Genomic DNA, 17381 nt, shown 5'->3' with positions numbered 1-17381 from the left:
CTTCCAGGTGCGATGATCAAGGATGTGACCGATAGGATACCAAAGCTCTTCAGCTCCAAGGACGTCCACCCATTTCTTCTGATACATGTTGGCACCAATGACACGGCAAGGAAGGACCTACCGACAATCTGCAAGGACTTTGAAGAGTTGGGGAAGAAAGTAAAAGGAACTGGATGCACAGGTAGTTTTTTCTTCTATCCTTCCAGTAGACGGGCATGGCACCAGGAGATGGAACAGGATCCTTGATGCAAACAACTGGCTAAGACGATGGTGCAGACAACAAGGATTCGGATTCCTGGACCACGGTGTGAATTACTGGTATGATGGACTCCTCGCCAGAGACGGACTACACCTCAACAAACCTGGGAAACACACATTCGCCAGAAGACTCGCTACACTCATCAGGAGGGCGTTAAACTAGAAGAAGAGGGGACGGGAAGAAAAACATTAGACTCAAACAAAGACGACCCAGGAAAACATACTCAGAAGGGAGGTAAGAACATTTCTAAAACAATCCACAGTGAGGAGATTGGAACAAAACAAAATCCTCTAAACTGCATGCTCGCAAACGCCAGAAGCCTGACAAACAAGATGGAAGAACTAGAAGCAGAAATATCTACAGGTAACTTTGACATAGTGGGAATAACCGAGACATGGTTAGATGAAAGCTATGACTGGGCAGTTAACTTACAGGGTTACAGTCTGTTTAGAAAGGATTGTAAAAATCGGAGAGGAGGAGGGGTTTGTCTCTATGTAAAGTCTTGTCTAAAGTCCACTTTAAGGGAGGATATTAGCGAAGGGAATGAGGATGTCGAGTCCATATGGGTTGAAATTCATGGAGGGAAAAATGGTAACAAAATTCTCATTGGGGTCTGTTACAAACCCCCAAATATAACAGAAAGCATGGAAAGTCTACTTCTAAAGCAGATAGATGAAGCTGCAACCCATAATGAGGTCCTGGTTATGGGGGACTTTAACTACCCGGATATTAACTGGGAAACAGAAACCTGTGAAACCCATAAAGGCAACAGGTTTCTGCTAATAACCAAGAAAAATTATCTTTCACAATTGGTGCAGAATCCAACCAGAGGAGCAGCACTTTTAGACCTAATACTATCTAATAGACCTGACAGAATAACAAATCTGCAGGTGGTTGGGCATTTAGGAAATAGCGACCACAATATTGTGCAGTTTCACCTGTCTTTCACTAGGGGGTCTTGTCAGGGAGTCACAAAAACATTGAACTTTAGGAAGGCAAAGTTTGAACAGCTTAGAGATGCCCTTAATCTGGTAGACTGGGACAATATCCTCAGAAATGAGAATACAGATAATAAATGGGAAATGTTTAAGAACATCCTAAATAGGCAGTGTAAGCGGTTTATACCTTGTGGGAATAAAAGGACTAGAAATAGGAAAAACCCAATGTGGCTAAACAAAGAAGTAAGACAGGCAATTAACAGTAAAAAGAAAGCATTTGCACTACTAAAGCAGGATGGCACCATTGAAGCTCTAAAAAACTATAGGGAGAAAAATACTTTATCTAAAAAACTAATTAAAGCTGCCAAAAAGGAAACAGAGAAGCACATTGCTAAGGAGAGTAAAACTAATCCCAAACTGTTCTTCAACTATATCAATAGTAAAAGAATAAAAACTGAAAATGTAGGCCCCTTAAAAAATAGTGAGGAAAGAATGGTTGTAGATGACGAGGAAAAAGCTAACATATTAAACATCTTCTTCTCCACGGTATTCACGGTGGAAAATGAAATGCTAGGTGAAATCCCAAGAAACAATGAAAACCCTATATTAAGGGTCACCAATCTAACCCAAGAAGAGGTGCAAAACCGGCTAAATAAGATTAAAATAGATAAATCTCCGGGTCCGGATGGCATACACCCACGAGTACTAAGAGAACTAAGTAATGTAGTAGATAAACCATTATTTCTTATTTTTAGTGACTCTATAGCGACAGGGTCTGTTCCGCAGGACTGGCGCATAGCAAATGTGGTGCCAATATTCAAAAAGGGCTCTAAAAGTGAACCTGGAAATTATAGGCCAGTAAGTCTAACCTCTATTGTTGGTAAAATATTTGAAGGGTTTCTGAGGGATGTTATTCTGGATTATCTCAATGAGAATAACTGTTTAACTCCATATCAGCATGGGTTTATGAGAAATCGCTCCTGTCAAACCAATCTAATCAGTTTTTATGAAGAGGTAAGCTATAGGCTGGACCACGGTGAGTCATTGGACGTGGTATATCTCGATTTTTCCAAAGCGTTTGATACCGTGCCGCACAAGAGGTTGGTACACAAAATGAGAATGCTTGGTCTGGGGGAAAATGTGTGTAAATGGGTTAGTAACTGGCTTAGTGATAGAAAGCAGAGGGTGGTTATAAATGGTATAGTCTCTAACTGGGTCGCTGTGACCAGTGGGGTACCGCAGGGGTCAGTATTGGGACCTGTTCTCTTCAACATATTCATTAATGATCTGGTAGAAGGTTTACACAGTAAAATATCGATATTTGCAGATGATACAAAACTATGTAAAGCAGTTAATACAAGAGAAGATAGTATTCTGCTACAGATGGATCTGGATAAGTTGGAAACTTGGGCTGAAAGGTGGCAGATGAGGTTTAACAATGATAAATGTAAGGTTATACACATGGGAAGAGGGAATCAATATCACCATTACACACTGAACGGGAAACCACTGGGTAAATCTGACAGGGAGAAGGACTTGGGGATCCTAGTTAATGATAAACTTACCTGGAGCAGCCAGTGCCAGGCAGCAGCTGCCAAGGCAAACAGGATCATGGGGTGCATTAAAAGAGGTCTGGATACACATGATGAGAGCATTATACTGCCTCTGTACAAATCCCTAGTTAGACCGCACATGGAGTACTGTGTCCAGTTTTGGGCACCGGTGCTCAGGAAGGATATAATGGAACTAGAGAGAGTACAAAGGAGGGCAACAAAATTAATAAAGGGGATGGGAGAACTACAATACCCAGATAGATTAGCGAAATTAGGATTATTTAGTCTAGAAAAAAGACGACTGAGGGGCGATCTAATAACCATGTATAAGTATATAAGGGGACAATACAAATATCTCGCTGAGGATCTGTTTATACCAAGGAAGGTGACGGGCACAAGGGGGCATTCTTTGCGTCTGGAGGAGAGAAGGTTTTTCCACCAACATAGAAGAGGATTCTTTACTGTTAGGGCAGTGAGAATCTGGAATTGCTTGCCTGAGGAGGTGGTGATGGCGAACTCAGTCGAGGGGTTCAAGAGAGGCCTGGATGTCTTCCTGGAGCAGAACAATATTGTATCATACAATTATTAGGTTCTGTAGAAGGACGTAGATCTGGGTATTTATTTATTATGATGGAATATAGGCTGAACTGGATGGACAAATGTCTTTTTTCGGCCTTACTAACTATGTATGTTACTAAATAGCTTTTATTCATTTATATTTAGTTTTATTGTTACATGGTAGGACCTGCGACTTCTCAGTCATGCGACTGTGAAACTCCTTGTGATTGGTTTCTTAGTGCTATGAATACTGGTATGGCAGGACCTGCGACTTCTCAGTCATGTGACTGTGAAACTCATAGTGATTGGTTTCTTAGTGCTATGAATACTGTTATGGTAGGACCTGCGACTTCTCAGTCATGTGACTGTGAAACTCCTTGTGATTGGTTTCTTAGTGCTATGAATACTGGTATGGCAGGACCTGCGACTTCTCAGTCATGTGACTGTGAAACTCCTTGTGATTGGTTTCTTAGTGCTATGAATACTGTTATGGTAGGACCTGCGACTTCTCAGTCATGTGACTGTGAAACTCATAGTGATTGGTTTCTTAGTGCTATGAATACTGTTATGGTAGGACCTGCGACTTCTCAGTCATGTGACTGTGAAACTCATAGTGATTGGTTTCTTAGTGCTATGAATACTGTTATGGTAGGACCTGCGACTTCTCAGTCATGTGACTGTGAAACTCCTTGTGATTGGTTTCTTAGTGCTATGAATACTGGTATGGCAGGACCTGCGACTTCTCAGTCATGTGACTGTGAAACTCATTGTGATTGGTTTCTTAGTGCTATGAATACTGTTATGGTAGGACCTGCGACTTCTCAGTCATGTGACTGTGAAACTCAGTGATTGGTTTCTTAGTACTATGAATACTGGCAATGTTCATATGCTGTTAGACATGATTAAAGGGAACCTGCCACCCCGTTTTTTCAGTAGGAGATAAAAATACCATTAAATAGGGCCTGAGCTGTGCTTTACAATAGGGTATTTTTTGTCCCGATTCCCTACCTATGCTGCCGAAATACCTTACAAAGGTGTCCTTTTTCGCCTGTCAATCAGGCTGGTCAGGTCAGATGGGTGTGGTCACAGCGCTGTTTCTCCCCCACATCTTGCTTATGTTCCCGTTGGTGGCGTAGTGCTTCTCGCATGCGCAGGTGCCGAATGCACTGCGCAGCTGTAGAAAAAGAGCACGCTCGCCGCTATTTAGCGGTTTCTCGGTGGGCGCGGCCATCTTCCTGAGGCCGCGCGTGCGCAGATGGAGTCTCCTGCTTCCCGGGGCTTCAGGAAAATGGCCGCGGGATGCCGCGCGTGCGCAGATGGACATCGCAGCGGCCATTTTCCTGAAGCCGAGATTCGAACTCGGCTTTAAGAAAATGGCCGCCGCGATGTCCATCTGCGGCCATTTTCCTGAAGCCCCGGGAAGCAGGAGACTCCAGCTGCGCAGTGCATTCGGCACTTGCGCATGCGAGAAGCACTACGCCACCAACGGGAACATAAGCAAGATGTGGGGGAGAAACAGCGCTGTGACCACGCCCATCTGACCTGACCAGCCTGATTGACAGGCGAAAAAGGACACTTTTGTAAGGTATTTCGGCAGCATAGGTAGGGAATTCGGGGACAAAAAATACCCTATTGTAAAGCACAGCTCAGGCCCTATTTAACGGTATTTTTATCTCCTACTGAAAAAACGGGTGACAGGTTCCCTTTAAGATCGCATAGATCGAAACGCGTCGTCTATCCTCATGACTGCATCCACCTTTGAGCAAGGATTTTAATCACGCTAAATTTATATGCACCAATAAAGAATTTCAAGATTTTAGAAGCTGGAGTATGCACCTTTTCTTCATCTTCCATTGCTGTACGTCTTGGTCGGGACGATATCTCCGTGCTCCTTCGGTCTGTCGGTGAGCTGGCTGTGGCTTTTTTAGCCTTATTTTTCTGTATATTTACGTGATTTAATCCAAGGGGGGAAAAAAAGTATGAACACAAAGCACAAATTGCTAAAAATTAGGTAGAGAAAATACCGAATTGGCAATCTTTCAGCATCCATACAACTGCAACATAAGGACCCAGCGTTACAAGCCCAGGACAATAATCATGACTTATGCCTGATCGTACAACGTGCCACGTAATCTCAACACAAAAGAAGCAGGCATTGCCCCGAAAGTGATTTACATACAGCCTGGGCCGAGCCTGACAAGTAATCCACGCACCAACAATGGGGTCATTCTCTCTTGGGAAGTGTGGCAGTAAATATAGGCGACAGATGCCAGCTTATTACACCCAACGCTAATGAGGGAACATTCATACATGGATGATGGATGGGCACGGCTTAGCCGCAGTGGGCAAAACAACAGTATTCCCATTGTAGTTGAAATGATACATGGTAGAATATTCAGCAGGGACACAAGCCGCATTCAGGTGGGCAGACGGGCTCACAACGAAAGAATGGCCCAAAGGGGTTGTCCGGGAAAAACAATATTTTTCCCAAAGAACTGGATATGTAAAACATGCTCAACTACCGGCACCGCCTGGATCCAGCGCACGCTGCTCCATGGTCTGTGCAGAGATAGGAAGGGGTAATGTCCTCGGACCACCAACCACCAGGGCAGGGGCCAACGGCTGGTGGGACGCTAACATCACCAAAAAAAAGGAATGACAGTTCGTATGGACTCAAATTTGTGCTTTTTTTACCCATGGTGTCCATTTTTTTTCAGATGGGCACAGGAACTAATCAAGCAGCACTAAAAAAAATGTTCATTTTAGCTCTTTTTGTGATGTTTGACTCCATTGGGGTTTCCATCTGAATGTCCAAAACTGGAAAAATGAATCGAGTCCATATCAGTGGTAGATGATAACTTGGTCATAAGTAGGAGCAGATTTAGGGCTCTTGCAGACATCCATGAAGAACGGTCCAAGAGCGGACTGGCGGATCAAGCTCTGAGGCAGTCACGATTAGGTCAGGAGACCTGCGGCCAGTCCTAGCATTGCGGTCCGTTGTTGGACCACGCTGCCCGGACATCTACATGAGCCGTTAGACCATCAGGAGGTCCTCGTGCACATAAGATTTTTAGCCAGTGATGGGAAATTGGTGGGCAAACGATAATATACTGCATAAGGCCAGCTGAAAGGAAAAAATAACATACTTTAAATGTGAACACATTTTAATGAAGCTTTTGGTAAGAAAGTGGTTTGGTACGATGCCATTTTTTTGTTAGTTTGTTATTGTGGTCCAATAGCCGCTGCCGTAAGTGAAAGCAGATTTCACATTTACAAGCCTAAAAATATCAGGACCCATGGGGCCCAAGCTTTACAGGCAAGAGTCCCCTCCTGGATCTACATGACGCGTTCTAGTCTCCGATGTGTGGAGGCCGATCTGTGGTTCCAGGCCTCGCTTGTAGCATTTCATAGACGTCTCCAGGACTTTATTCGTCATCTACAAGGCACAGATCTGTGAATGCTGGAAGACATTCGGCTTGGTTGATCATTCTGAGAAATTCGAAGAAGAAAACAACTAAGGAAATGATTATATGTAAGAAAAAGAACCAATATAAGAGTTACACACATTTTATATACGATTTGTTAGGCCCATTTTTGGGGCTTTTTTTCTCTACATTCATAAATACAGTATAAAACATACACACACAAATACATACATACACACACACATACTGTACATACATATACAGACATTATATTACACATACATACACACACATTACACATACACTATATATTACATTATATATTATACATACACACATACACATATTATACATACATATACATCCATACCCACACATACTGTACATACATATACAGACACATTATATTACACATACATACTATATATTACACATACACACTTATTACACATACACTATATATTACACATACATTATATATACATTATATATACACACACACATTATATATATTATACACACATATATTACACATACATACACATATTACACATACACTATATATTACATTATATATTATACATACACATTATATATATTATACACACATATATTACACAGATGTATATACACACACATATTATACATACACATATATACACATCAGATCCATATTATACACACATGTGCATTATATATATTATACACACACATTATATAATATACACAGACATACATACACACATATACACACACATCAGATTACGCACACAGCTCCCCCTACTGTAGGTGAAAGTCAATGTCAATCTCTAGAGGCATGGCTCGCACTTTCTCACCTCAATCACTGTCTATGTGTAACTACTTTTCAGCCATTACGCCGCTAACTATTGACCAGATGACTGCAGCACTTGCACAGCGATGGTCAAACATTTCTGCTCATTATACAGGCAATATCTGACTTACGGCCTTACATAATGTAGCTGTATCGCTCTCCAGACCCATGCCACAGTGACACGGGATTTCTTATTCTTACAGGTTTCGTAAGTTATGAGTGCACACTAGCACTCACCCTTTAATCTTATCTTCACCTAATATTACAATTAAAACTGAGAAGTACCGTATATAAGGAAATCTTCTCTAGTCTCAGGAGATCAGCTATGTCCCCCGTCTGGCCCCTCACAGTCCTGCATATGGCTATAAAACAATTGCAGCTGTATATAGAGGTGTTATCAGTCATTCTACAGGAGGAGGAGGTGAGCTGTGATATCACCTATTGTGAATGGTGGATCCTGTGTTATCTACTGTATATAGAGGTGTTACCAGTCATTGTACAGGAGGAGGTGAGCTGTGATATCACCTATTGTGAATGGTGGATCCTGTGTTATCTACTGTATATAGAGGTGTTACCAGTCATTGTACAGGACGAGAAGGAGGTGAGCTGTGATATCACCTATGGTGAATGGTGGATCATGTGTTATCTACTGTATATAGAGGTGTTATCAGTCATTGTACAGGAGGAGGAGGAGGTGAGCTGTGATATCACCTATGGTGAATGGTGGATCATGTGTTATCTACTGTATATAGAGGTGTTATCAGTCATTGTACAGGAGGAGGAGGAGGTGAGCTGTGATATCACCTATGGTGAATGGTGGATCATGTGTTATCTACTGTATATAGAGGTGTTATCAGTCATTGTACAGGAAGAGGAGATGAGCTGTGACATCACCTATTGTGAATGGTGGATCCTGGGTTTTCTACTGTATATAGAGGTGTTACCAGTCATTGTACAGGACGAGAAGGAGGTGAGCTGTGACATCACCTATTGTGTATGGTGGATCCTGTGTTATCTACTGTATATAGAGGTGTTATCAGTCATTGTACAGGAAGAGGAGGTGAGCTGTGACATCACCTATTGTGAATGGTGGATCCTGGGTTTTCTACTGTATATAGAGGTGTTATCAGTCATAGTACAGGAGGAGGAGGTGAGCTGTGACATCACCTATTGTGTATGGTGGATCCTGTGTTATCTACTGTATATAGAGGTGTTATCAGTCATTATACAGGAGGAGGAGGTGAGCTGTGACATCACCTATTGTGACTGGTGGATCCTGGGTTTTCTACTGTATATAGAGGTGTTATCAGTCATTGTACAGGAGGAGGAGGTGAGCTGTGACATCACCTATTGTGACGGGTGGATCCTGGGTTTTCTACTGTATATAGAGGTGTTATCAGTCATTGTAAAGGAGGAGGAGGTGAGCTGTGACATCACCTATTGTGAATGGTGGATCCTGGGTTTTCTACTGTATATAGAGGTGTTATCAGTCATTGTAAAGGAGGAGAAAGAGGACGTGAGCTGCGATATCACTCGTTGTGAATTGTGGATCCTGTGTTGTCACAGATCACCTTCTACTCCTGTACAATGACAGATAACACCTCTACATGAAGCAGATAAAGCAGAATTCACCATCCACAACAGATGTCACATTGCAACTCCTCCTGTACAATGACAGATAGCATGTCTATAAAAAGTAGATAAAGCAGAATCCACCATTTACAATAGGTGATGTCACAGCTCACCTCCTCCCGTAAAATCATTAATGCCTCTAGATACGACTAATCACACAGGTTCCACTATTTTGATAAGGTGATGTTACAGCTCACCTTCTACTCCTCCCTTCATAGTAACCTTTGCCCAGATTAGAACATGGTCAGTTTATTAGCTCAGAAGACATATAGGTTAAGGCTCCTTCTAATTTTATTTATAACTATGTGGCCAACAGGAACTAAGAGTCCTAAATTACAACTGAAAAGATTTTCTATATATTTTTATTTTTCATATGTATCAAAATCTTTTGCAAAAATGTTTTTTTTTTAAAAGAGGACCTATCGCATCATATGTTAAACTCAACATGAAAAAATTGGTGGAAGGTCCTATTTAACATAAAAAGCAACATTTAAAAAAAAACTGAATAATTTTCTGATTCCCTCTTGAAGGAACCTGTCATGTCTCTTCCCTTTCCAAATCACTACTACACCATTATTCATTCCAAATCTTTGTTCCAATAAGGTCTAGGTAGGAATGTTAGATATTTTGTGCATGTGCACCACATGACAGCGAGTCTACAATGACGGGGATTGTATGGCGGATGTGAATCATGCCCAGAGAGGTGCGATTAGAGCAGGGGTGTCAAACTGCATTCCTCGAGGGCTGCAAACAGGTCATGTTTTCAGGATTTCCTTGTACTGCACAGGTGATAATTTAATCACCAACTCATTATTTGTGTAGGTGATTAAATTATCACCTGTGCAGTACAAGGAAATCCTGAAAACATGACCTGTTTGCAGCCCTCGAGGAATACAGTTTGACACCCCTGGATTAGAGGATCCCAGCCAGGACTAGACTGGTGGAAGAAACACCTTGCCGGACTAGTCTGATTTCCATATGCCATACAGCAGCTTAGCAATGTTATTAAGCCCCTTATAAGACCTTATGAGAATGCTAATAAAAAAAGAAATTTGGTCATACCCGGTCCAACATCATCTATCAGGGTAACATTATACACTGAAGAAATAACCTAGGGCTGCTTTGGAATATAAGAATGGCCAATGTCAGGCCTGAACTCAGAAGTAGCTAAAACGCACACATCCCCCATCCCACCACGTCGGACATGCCGCCTGTTGCCCATCATTTGCTCTTAGTAGCTTAGCACGGACATATGTGCAGTCGAGCAGTTGCTCAGACAGACGGGCAAAGCATGCTGGCATCTGCGGATCAGAAAATACTAAAGGTACCACAAGCAAACACAGTAAGGGTTTAATCGCAGCCACAACTCAGGAGTGGAGGAAAAAATAAATAAACCACAAAAAAAGAAAAAAAGAAAACATCTCAACCTTAGGTGGGGTTAAAAGTAACACAAATATAAACCGCCTGCTGCTGATTCACTTGTGAAATGAACATAATAGCACAGCAAAGACAAAGCCAAAAACAATGCAGACAATAAGGAGGCTGTGTGTTCAATTAGCTCTTCACTAACTATAATGAAAACCACGTGTATGGCTCAGTACAGTCTCAAGAACTGCTCGGAAAGATAGCAAAACACAACAGCGGTGTTACATGAAACGCGTGAACCCTGATGCCATATCTCCAATAAGACCCTAAACTGTCACGGCTTTAGTATTGGTCTTCTCAAACAGAGGAAAATAACTTTTGGCTCCTTCCTAGGCTCCAGGGTCCGGGTGCGACTGCAACCCGTGTACCCACCATGGCTACACCCCTGACAATACCCATAACAGTGGTGACCAAGGAGGGAAAAATGGCTGTGAAATGCGTCATGCAGCACTGGATTTTATTTTAGCAGTAGACAGGATTGATCTACACAGTCGCATCCAACAGGGAGATGTGGAAAGTAAATGACGCAAGAGATGAGGCGCTGACTCGCATATCTGATACGTGTGAAACTTTTTGATAATGTTTCCCTTCCCTGTTGGTAGGAGACGGGGAGAAGTACAGCTGCGGCGTCTACATGACTCACACAATGAAATTAGTTAAGACTGAAGTTTTCAACTTTAGACCATGACATCATTGTCACGCTCTCAGCAACTGCACCCGCCAAATTCCAGCACAAGTCTAGGAGGGGGGAGAAGGGCTCATGAAGAGGCAGCATTTTTAGCTCCTAGGCCCTAATGCAAAATCTCTACCTCCGCCCATGTGCCTTTTATAAAGATGTTGTATTTTTGTGCAATTAAAAAGGGCATAAAAAAAATCATCACTGGTCTATGCTTACTTTCTGCAGTGATGATGTGCCATCTCTGCACAATCGGCTGCAGCCAATCACTGACCTCAGCGGTGATGCCAGAATGGACGATCGCTGCAGAAATAAAGCAGAGTTGCGGGAACCACTGGAATTCAGCAGGGGATAAAACTGTACACTGTAGGTGGAAGCCAGGCAACTCTTAGGGTGCTTTCACATTGTGGTTTGGCACCCGGTCAGTGGCCCAGTCAGGGATTACACCCGACCCACCACAAAACAGGATGTGGATGTACGCGTCGACTGGGCCATAGACAATAATGGTACCAACAGAGTGACGTAGTAGACTGCGTAGTAGACCTACAATAGGCGTAATGCCTGAAAATGATGTACATCAGTGTGCACATTTGCTCTGCCACCACCATTATAGTCTATGGCCCCATCAGGCGCATACATCCGAATTCTGTTTTGCTGGGGATTCGGAGGTAAACCCCGACGGAGTCGCTGAACGGGTGCCAAAATGCAACGTGAAAGCACCCTAAATATTGCTTCCATGCACAAGCCACTACGTTTAGCAGGTCCAAGAAGACTACTGGTCTTCACGCTTTAACACCTATGTATAGGAATCTGGCATAGTGCCCTCTGTGTTATATCCACAGAGTAGAATATATTCTGGCTGGTGGAGCGAGACTGCAGAAAGAAGGGTCGCCAATTCAGGTCGAATCAAGTAGGTCAAAGTAGCCACTCCATGGACAAAACCCAAGGTGCCCTGCACAAGTCCAGATCACGGTCGTTACTTCAATAGGAGTTGAGCTTCAGTAACGGAGAACGGCCACTACAGGGCCGTGCTGTTTTGGGTCTGCAAAGAGCTGATCAGTAGTGCTGCCCGATGTCCCATACCCCCCTCGTTCCCAATCTGAGATTGATGACTTACCCTGAGAAAAGGGCTTCAAAAATCTGAGTAGTGGACATCCTCAATAAGCAAACTATAGGAGTAAGGTAAATAATTTTAATATTTAAAGCTAATTTATGAATATTTTTGTTTAGTCTGGAAAATTCCTTTAAGCAAACCTTCTAGCTAATCTCCTTTGCCTTCATTCTGTAGCTGTACACGGTCACCTTTCATCACCATTACTTCCCGTATATGAGCAGGAAAGAGTTGTATTCCTTGCGCTATGACCTCCTAACGCTAGTATGGATGATGGAACGAGAATCCCAAAAAACATAAGGCTGCAAAAAAAAAAATTACCGTAAGTGGATATCTTGTGAAACTTCTCCAAATTGATTTGTAAGAGTACTTATAAATGACAAGCTTGGACTAAAGGATTTCCTAACATCATAGAACAATTTTTAATATTGTATACAGAACAAAATAAGTCTCCAAATATACTAGAACAATCTCCAACAAGAAGAATATACTAGGAAAACCTACAAGAGGGGGTCAGGGAATCCAAATTATGACAAAATAAAATGTTAAGTTTATTACGGTACCATTTAGAAGGAGCAAGAAATCTTTTATTTAAAAATAAAACTACCCTAACAAAAATTTGGACATAATCCACTAATAGCCGGGCAGAAAAGATATCACATCTATTAAAAAAAAAAAAAAAAAAAATGGAAATCACAATGCCAGGCGATGTCTATGTACAGAGGAAAGAAAAAAAGAGAAATCACCATTATAATCAGCCTCCTGGATAATTGGGGCAATTATCAGGAACAGCAATGAAAGATTATCAGCCGCATTACAAGTGTTAAAATGAATATGTTGGGGATACAAGAAGGAAACAGAAAAGAGCAAAAAAAAAAAAAAAGCTAAAAATGTTGAAAGGAAAATATCTAAAAAAAATGGAGAAACATCTGCGATGGTATTGTGTTTTTTTAAGCACTTCTCTAGCCATAAATCGTTGGTGAATTGATCAAATCAGATGGGAGCCTCACAAAGGATCGGCGATTGCTGCCTGTGTATGTAGCCAGACATCCATTCTTCAGTCTGGTGGCGACTAGAGTCAAATTATCCGGATCGAACGTTACACGGCGGTTGGGCACAAACGTCGACCTCCTGAAGAGCCGGCCTTTCTCACAATTTCTTCTCAAGACCACCTAAGAGATTAACGGGATTATCCACTACCGGACAACCGCTTTTAAAACGCTGAAATGCCGCACATAACATAAACAAACTCGCGTACCGAGCCAGCGTCACTCCAGAAGTGTCGGCGCTGATCACTTTTTCGGACACAAGGCTGCAGCCGTGAATGACGGGAATGGAGCCAGTCCGGGTGGTGAATATGTGTTTTGTTTTTGAATGGGGCACATCAGCATTTAAAGAGAACCTGACTGCTGATACCTGTTGTCCGATCCACGGGCATCATGTATCAGACATTGGCTGTATTATTTCAGCCAGGTATGTTTGACTCGGAAACGCGTTGGCGTTTCGGAGAGTAACATACTTTAAAAGCCACACAGTAGACTTGTTGAACAGGTGGGTCCCGGTGGCTTCTTCCCACATCCTTGCAACCAGTGTCTGATGCATCTTGCCCATGGATCGGAAAGCATGTATCAGCTGTCGGGTTCCATTTAACACCTTAATTCCCTTTGAATCCTGCATTGAGCAGGGTGGTTGGTCGCGATGACCCTTGAGGCCCTTCCAACTCTAACATTCTATGACCACTGCGGGCATGGTGGCACAGTTCTCCAACAGTTCAGTTCCCTTCTGGATGGAAGGACGCAGTACCATTTGGCTGCTTATTCTCCATATCAGTCCCTTAAAAAGACCAACACACTGCTTGGTTCTATCCCGAATTCTGTTTGAAATTTATTTGTTAAATAATCAAAATATCGTAATCCAGAACCATGGTCTGACGTAGGATCAGCTATGCCATCGATACACATTTATATCAGACATTCTAGCCAATGCACACTGTCCGATCCTTATCTCCCACCATGGGGAGAGTCCCATACCCAATACAGTAGATTTGGCTAACAACTGAACTCCACTTTCTCCGGCAGTCCCATAGACAATGAATGGAGTGGAGATTGAGCAAGCGCACCTCCGATCCATCCAAAATGGGGGTCAGCAAAGTCGAGTTTCCAGAGCCCTGTTTTGGATGGATCGGAGGTGTGCATGCTCAACCTCCTTTCCACTCATTGTCTATGGGACTGCTGGAAACAGCTTAAAGCTGTACTCCGCTTTCTCCAATAGACAAAGAATGGAACAAAGGTCAACCATGCGCACTCCTGCTCCATTCAAAATGGGACTCTGCAGAGTCCAGTTTCTTGTGTCCAGAGTCCAGTCTTGGATGTACTGGAGGTACGTATGGTCAACCTCTTTTCCATTCATTGTCTATTGGGACTGCTGGAAACAGTGGATCATTATACACGGATTCTTCTCCAACAGTCCCAACGGAAAGAAGTTTGAGAATGTGCACCTTCAATGCATCCAAAACAGGGCTTATTAGAGTCCAGTTTTCAGAGCCCCTCTTTGGATAGACTGGAGGTGGGCATACTCGACCTTTCCATTCATTGTCTATGGGACTGCTGGAAATAGCTGAGCACTGTACTCTGCTTTCTCCGGCAATTCCATAGACAATGAATGGAAAGAAGTAAGAGCACCTCCAATACAATCAAAATGGGTTTCTGCAGAGTCCAGTTCCCAAGTTCCAGAGCCCCATTCACAGAATTGATGGAGGTCTCAACAGTAGCATTCCCAACTTATCAGTAAATTATCTTTTGTCCTAAGGGTTTGGGGTCAATTTACTAATTAACCAGTGCCACACAGAATCCCTAGTGATCAACACAACATAATTATTAAACCCTACTTTACATTTCAATGTCACTTAAAATATTGAATGAGTTTATAATTAGCGTTCCCCTCTATGTATGGAGCTGGTGGTCGTCTTCTTTCTGTAGCCCACACTGGCATATGCGGGGTTCTCCTTTACTCCGCAGTTACCAAGCACCTGCAGCCTTGGAGAAGATGTCGAAGGATTCGAAAGCGGGGAAAGAAGCGGTGGAGGATTTGGCAGAGATTTTAGCCGAGTAAACATTTTTGGTTTGCCTTTAATTTAGTAGCACGGTAATTCACGCCAAGCGATATTTGCATTTCCAGCTCATTAAGTAACGCAACCTTCCCATTACTTCTAAGTGCCCTTGTGTTTGCCGAGGGCGGTGCGGCCGATGATCTGTTTACTGAGAATCTGTTTAACTTTGACACGGAGCCCTCCAGAAAAATATTACAACCGGCATTAAATCCAATTACACGGAGAGTTACTTAAGTAGAGAGCCTACTTAAAACCGGAAAGTTATTTTGGATGGGTAATAAATTCGAGGCAGCAGCTATGTTCACTTATTTTTGTTTTGTTTACTTTTTTCCACTTTAGTAAAGAAGTGGATGGACACAAAAACATCTAAAAAGTTGGGAATTAGTTTCTAGGAAGAACAGACTAATATTTGGGAAGAAGAGTCAACTCTGATCATGTTGGCTGCTCCCATTTAGGACATTAGTGACTTTGCTGTCAATGGGCCACAGTGATGGAAAAACCAGGGAAAGGGTAAGGTGAGAGACTGGAGGGGATTTTATTGTTTTTTCCCAACCCTATATTGGCCCTGTAAATATTTTGCTTTAGGGACCTCTAAGCATAATAAACGGCAAATTGGGGCAGTTTCGACAAAAACTGAATTGATTAATTTAATCTGTCAACTGATTGGGGCAAATCTGCCCAAAACGAATTTTGGACGTTTTTTATATCTTACGGTCATATTTGACATTAAAGGATAACTCCTATTCATTTTACGTTATCCACAGGACCAATCTCAGCTATAGGCCTCAAATACCAGGACAGTCAGAGATCTCCAGCAGTCCCATAAAGAGTGATCGAAGCAGAGAGAAACCACTGCTCAATTCGTATGGCGCATTTAAAGGGGCTGTCTAGTCTTGTAATAAAGTCTGCTGTCACTATGTCACTGCAGACCTCTGAATCCTGATAGCACGTAAAAGATTGGATAACCCCTTTAAGAGGGCACCTTTCTCAGGATCAGCTTGGGTCATACTTGGTCAAATCCATATTAAGCCATACACTGTACATGAGACTTAAAATTAAAAACACACACAAAAAAAGTTACTATATATTAATATCGAGTCTTTTCATGAGAATATGCAAGGGATCTTTTGCGGCAGAATTAGTATGAAAACGGTCTTACACTAAAGCTATGTTCAGACATATTATACAAGCACACCCCGTCTCAGCACTGCATCGGAGTTTCCATCAGATTTCCAGATAACAGGATTCCAATGGAAGCCCCGAAAATCACTTTTAAGCCACAAGTCATTTTGGACTCTGGCCTCTGACCTGGCATGTTTTTGTGCACATCTGAAAAATAGAAAAAACTGCCAGAAAGGAGGCCAGACTGAGCCCAAAGTGACTGCATCAGCTTGATAACAGTGAATGGTTCAGTCAAGGTTCCAATGGGGGGTTTTCCGAGGGAATCCCGGCTCGCGACGGTTCCGAGGGAATCCCGGCTCGCGACGGTTCCGAGGGAATCCCGGCTCGCGACGGTTCCGAGGGAATCCCGGCTCGCGACGGTTCCGAGGGAATCCCGGCTCGCGACGGTTCCGAGGGAATCCCGGCTCGCGACGGTTCCGAGGGAATCCCGGCTCGCGACGGTTCCGAGGGAATCCCGGCTCGCGACGACTCCGAGGGAATCCCGGATCGCGACGACTCCGAGGGAATCCCGGATCGCGACGACTCCGAGGGAATCCCGGCTCGCGACGACTCCGAGGGAATCCCGGCTCGCGACGACTCCGAGGGAATCCCGGCTCGCGACGATTCCGACGCAATGATTAGCTGAGAGCACTGTATTTGTGCGAACTTAACTTTAAATAGCACACTGCTCATTTTGTGGGT

At 43.0% G+C, this 17381-nt stretch overlaps 1 protein-coding gene across 3 annotated transcripts in view; it reads right to left on the bottom strand.

The window, feature by feature from the left end:
* BICD2 (BICD cargo adaptor 2) overlaps positions 1-17381 on the bottom strand; it is a 117936-nt gene that overhangs the window by 29092 nt on the left and 71463 nt on the right. The window contains exon 3 of one of the 3 annotated variants that reach the window (XM_069736732.1): positions 6609-6797. The exons of the other annotated variants lie outside the window; for them this stretch is intronic. Coding sequence (XP_069592833.1) covers positions 6741-6797 — 57 coding nt within the window. The 3' untranslated portion in view covers positions 6609-6740. Of the gene's footprint in view, positions 1-6608; positions 6798-17381 lie in introns of those variants that run through there. 3 annotated transcript variants of the gene reach the window in all.

The sequence above is a fragment of the Ranitomeya imitator genome, chromosome 8 (assembly GCF_032444005.1).
Source record: "Ranitomeya imitator isolate aRanImi1 chromosome 8, aRanImi1.pri, whole genome shotgun sequence".
Classification (NCBI taxonomy): domain Eukaryota; kingdom Metazoa; phylum Chordata; class Amphibia; order Anura; family Dendrobatidae; genus Ranitomeya; species Ranitomeya imitator.
Note: the sequence above shows the minus strand (reverse complement) of the source record. Positions and strands in the feature narration are given on the sequence as shown.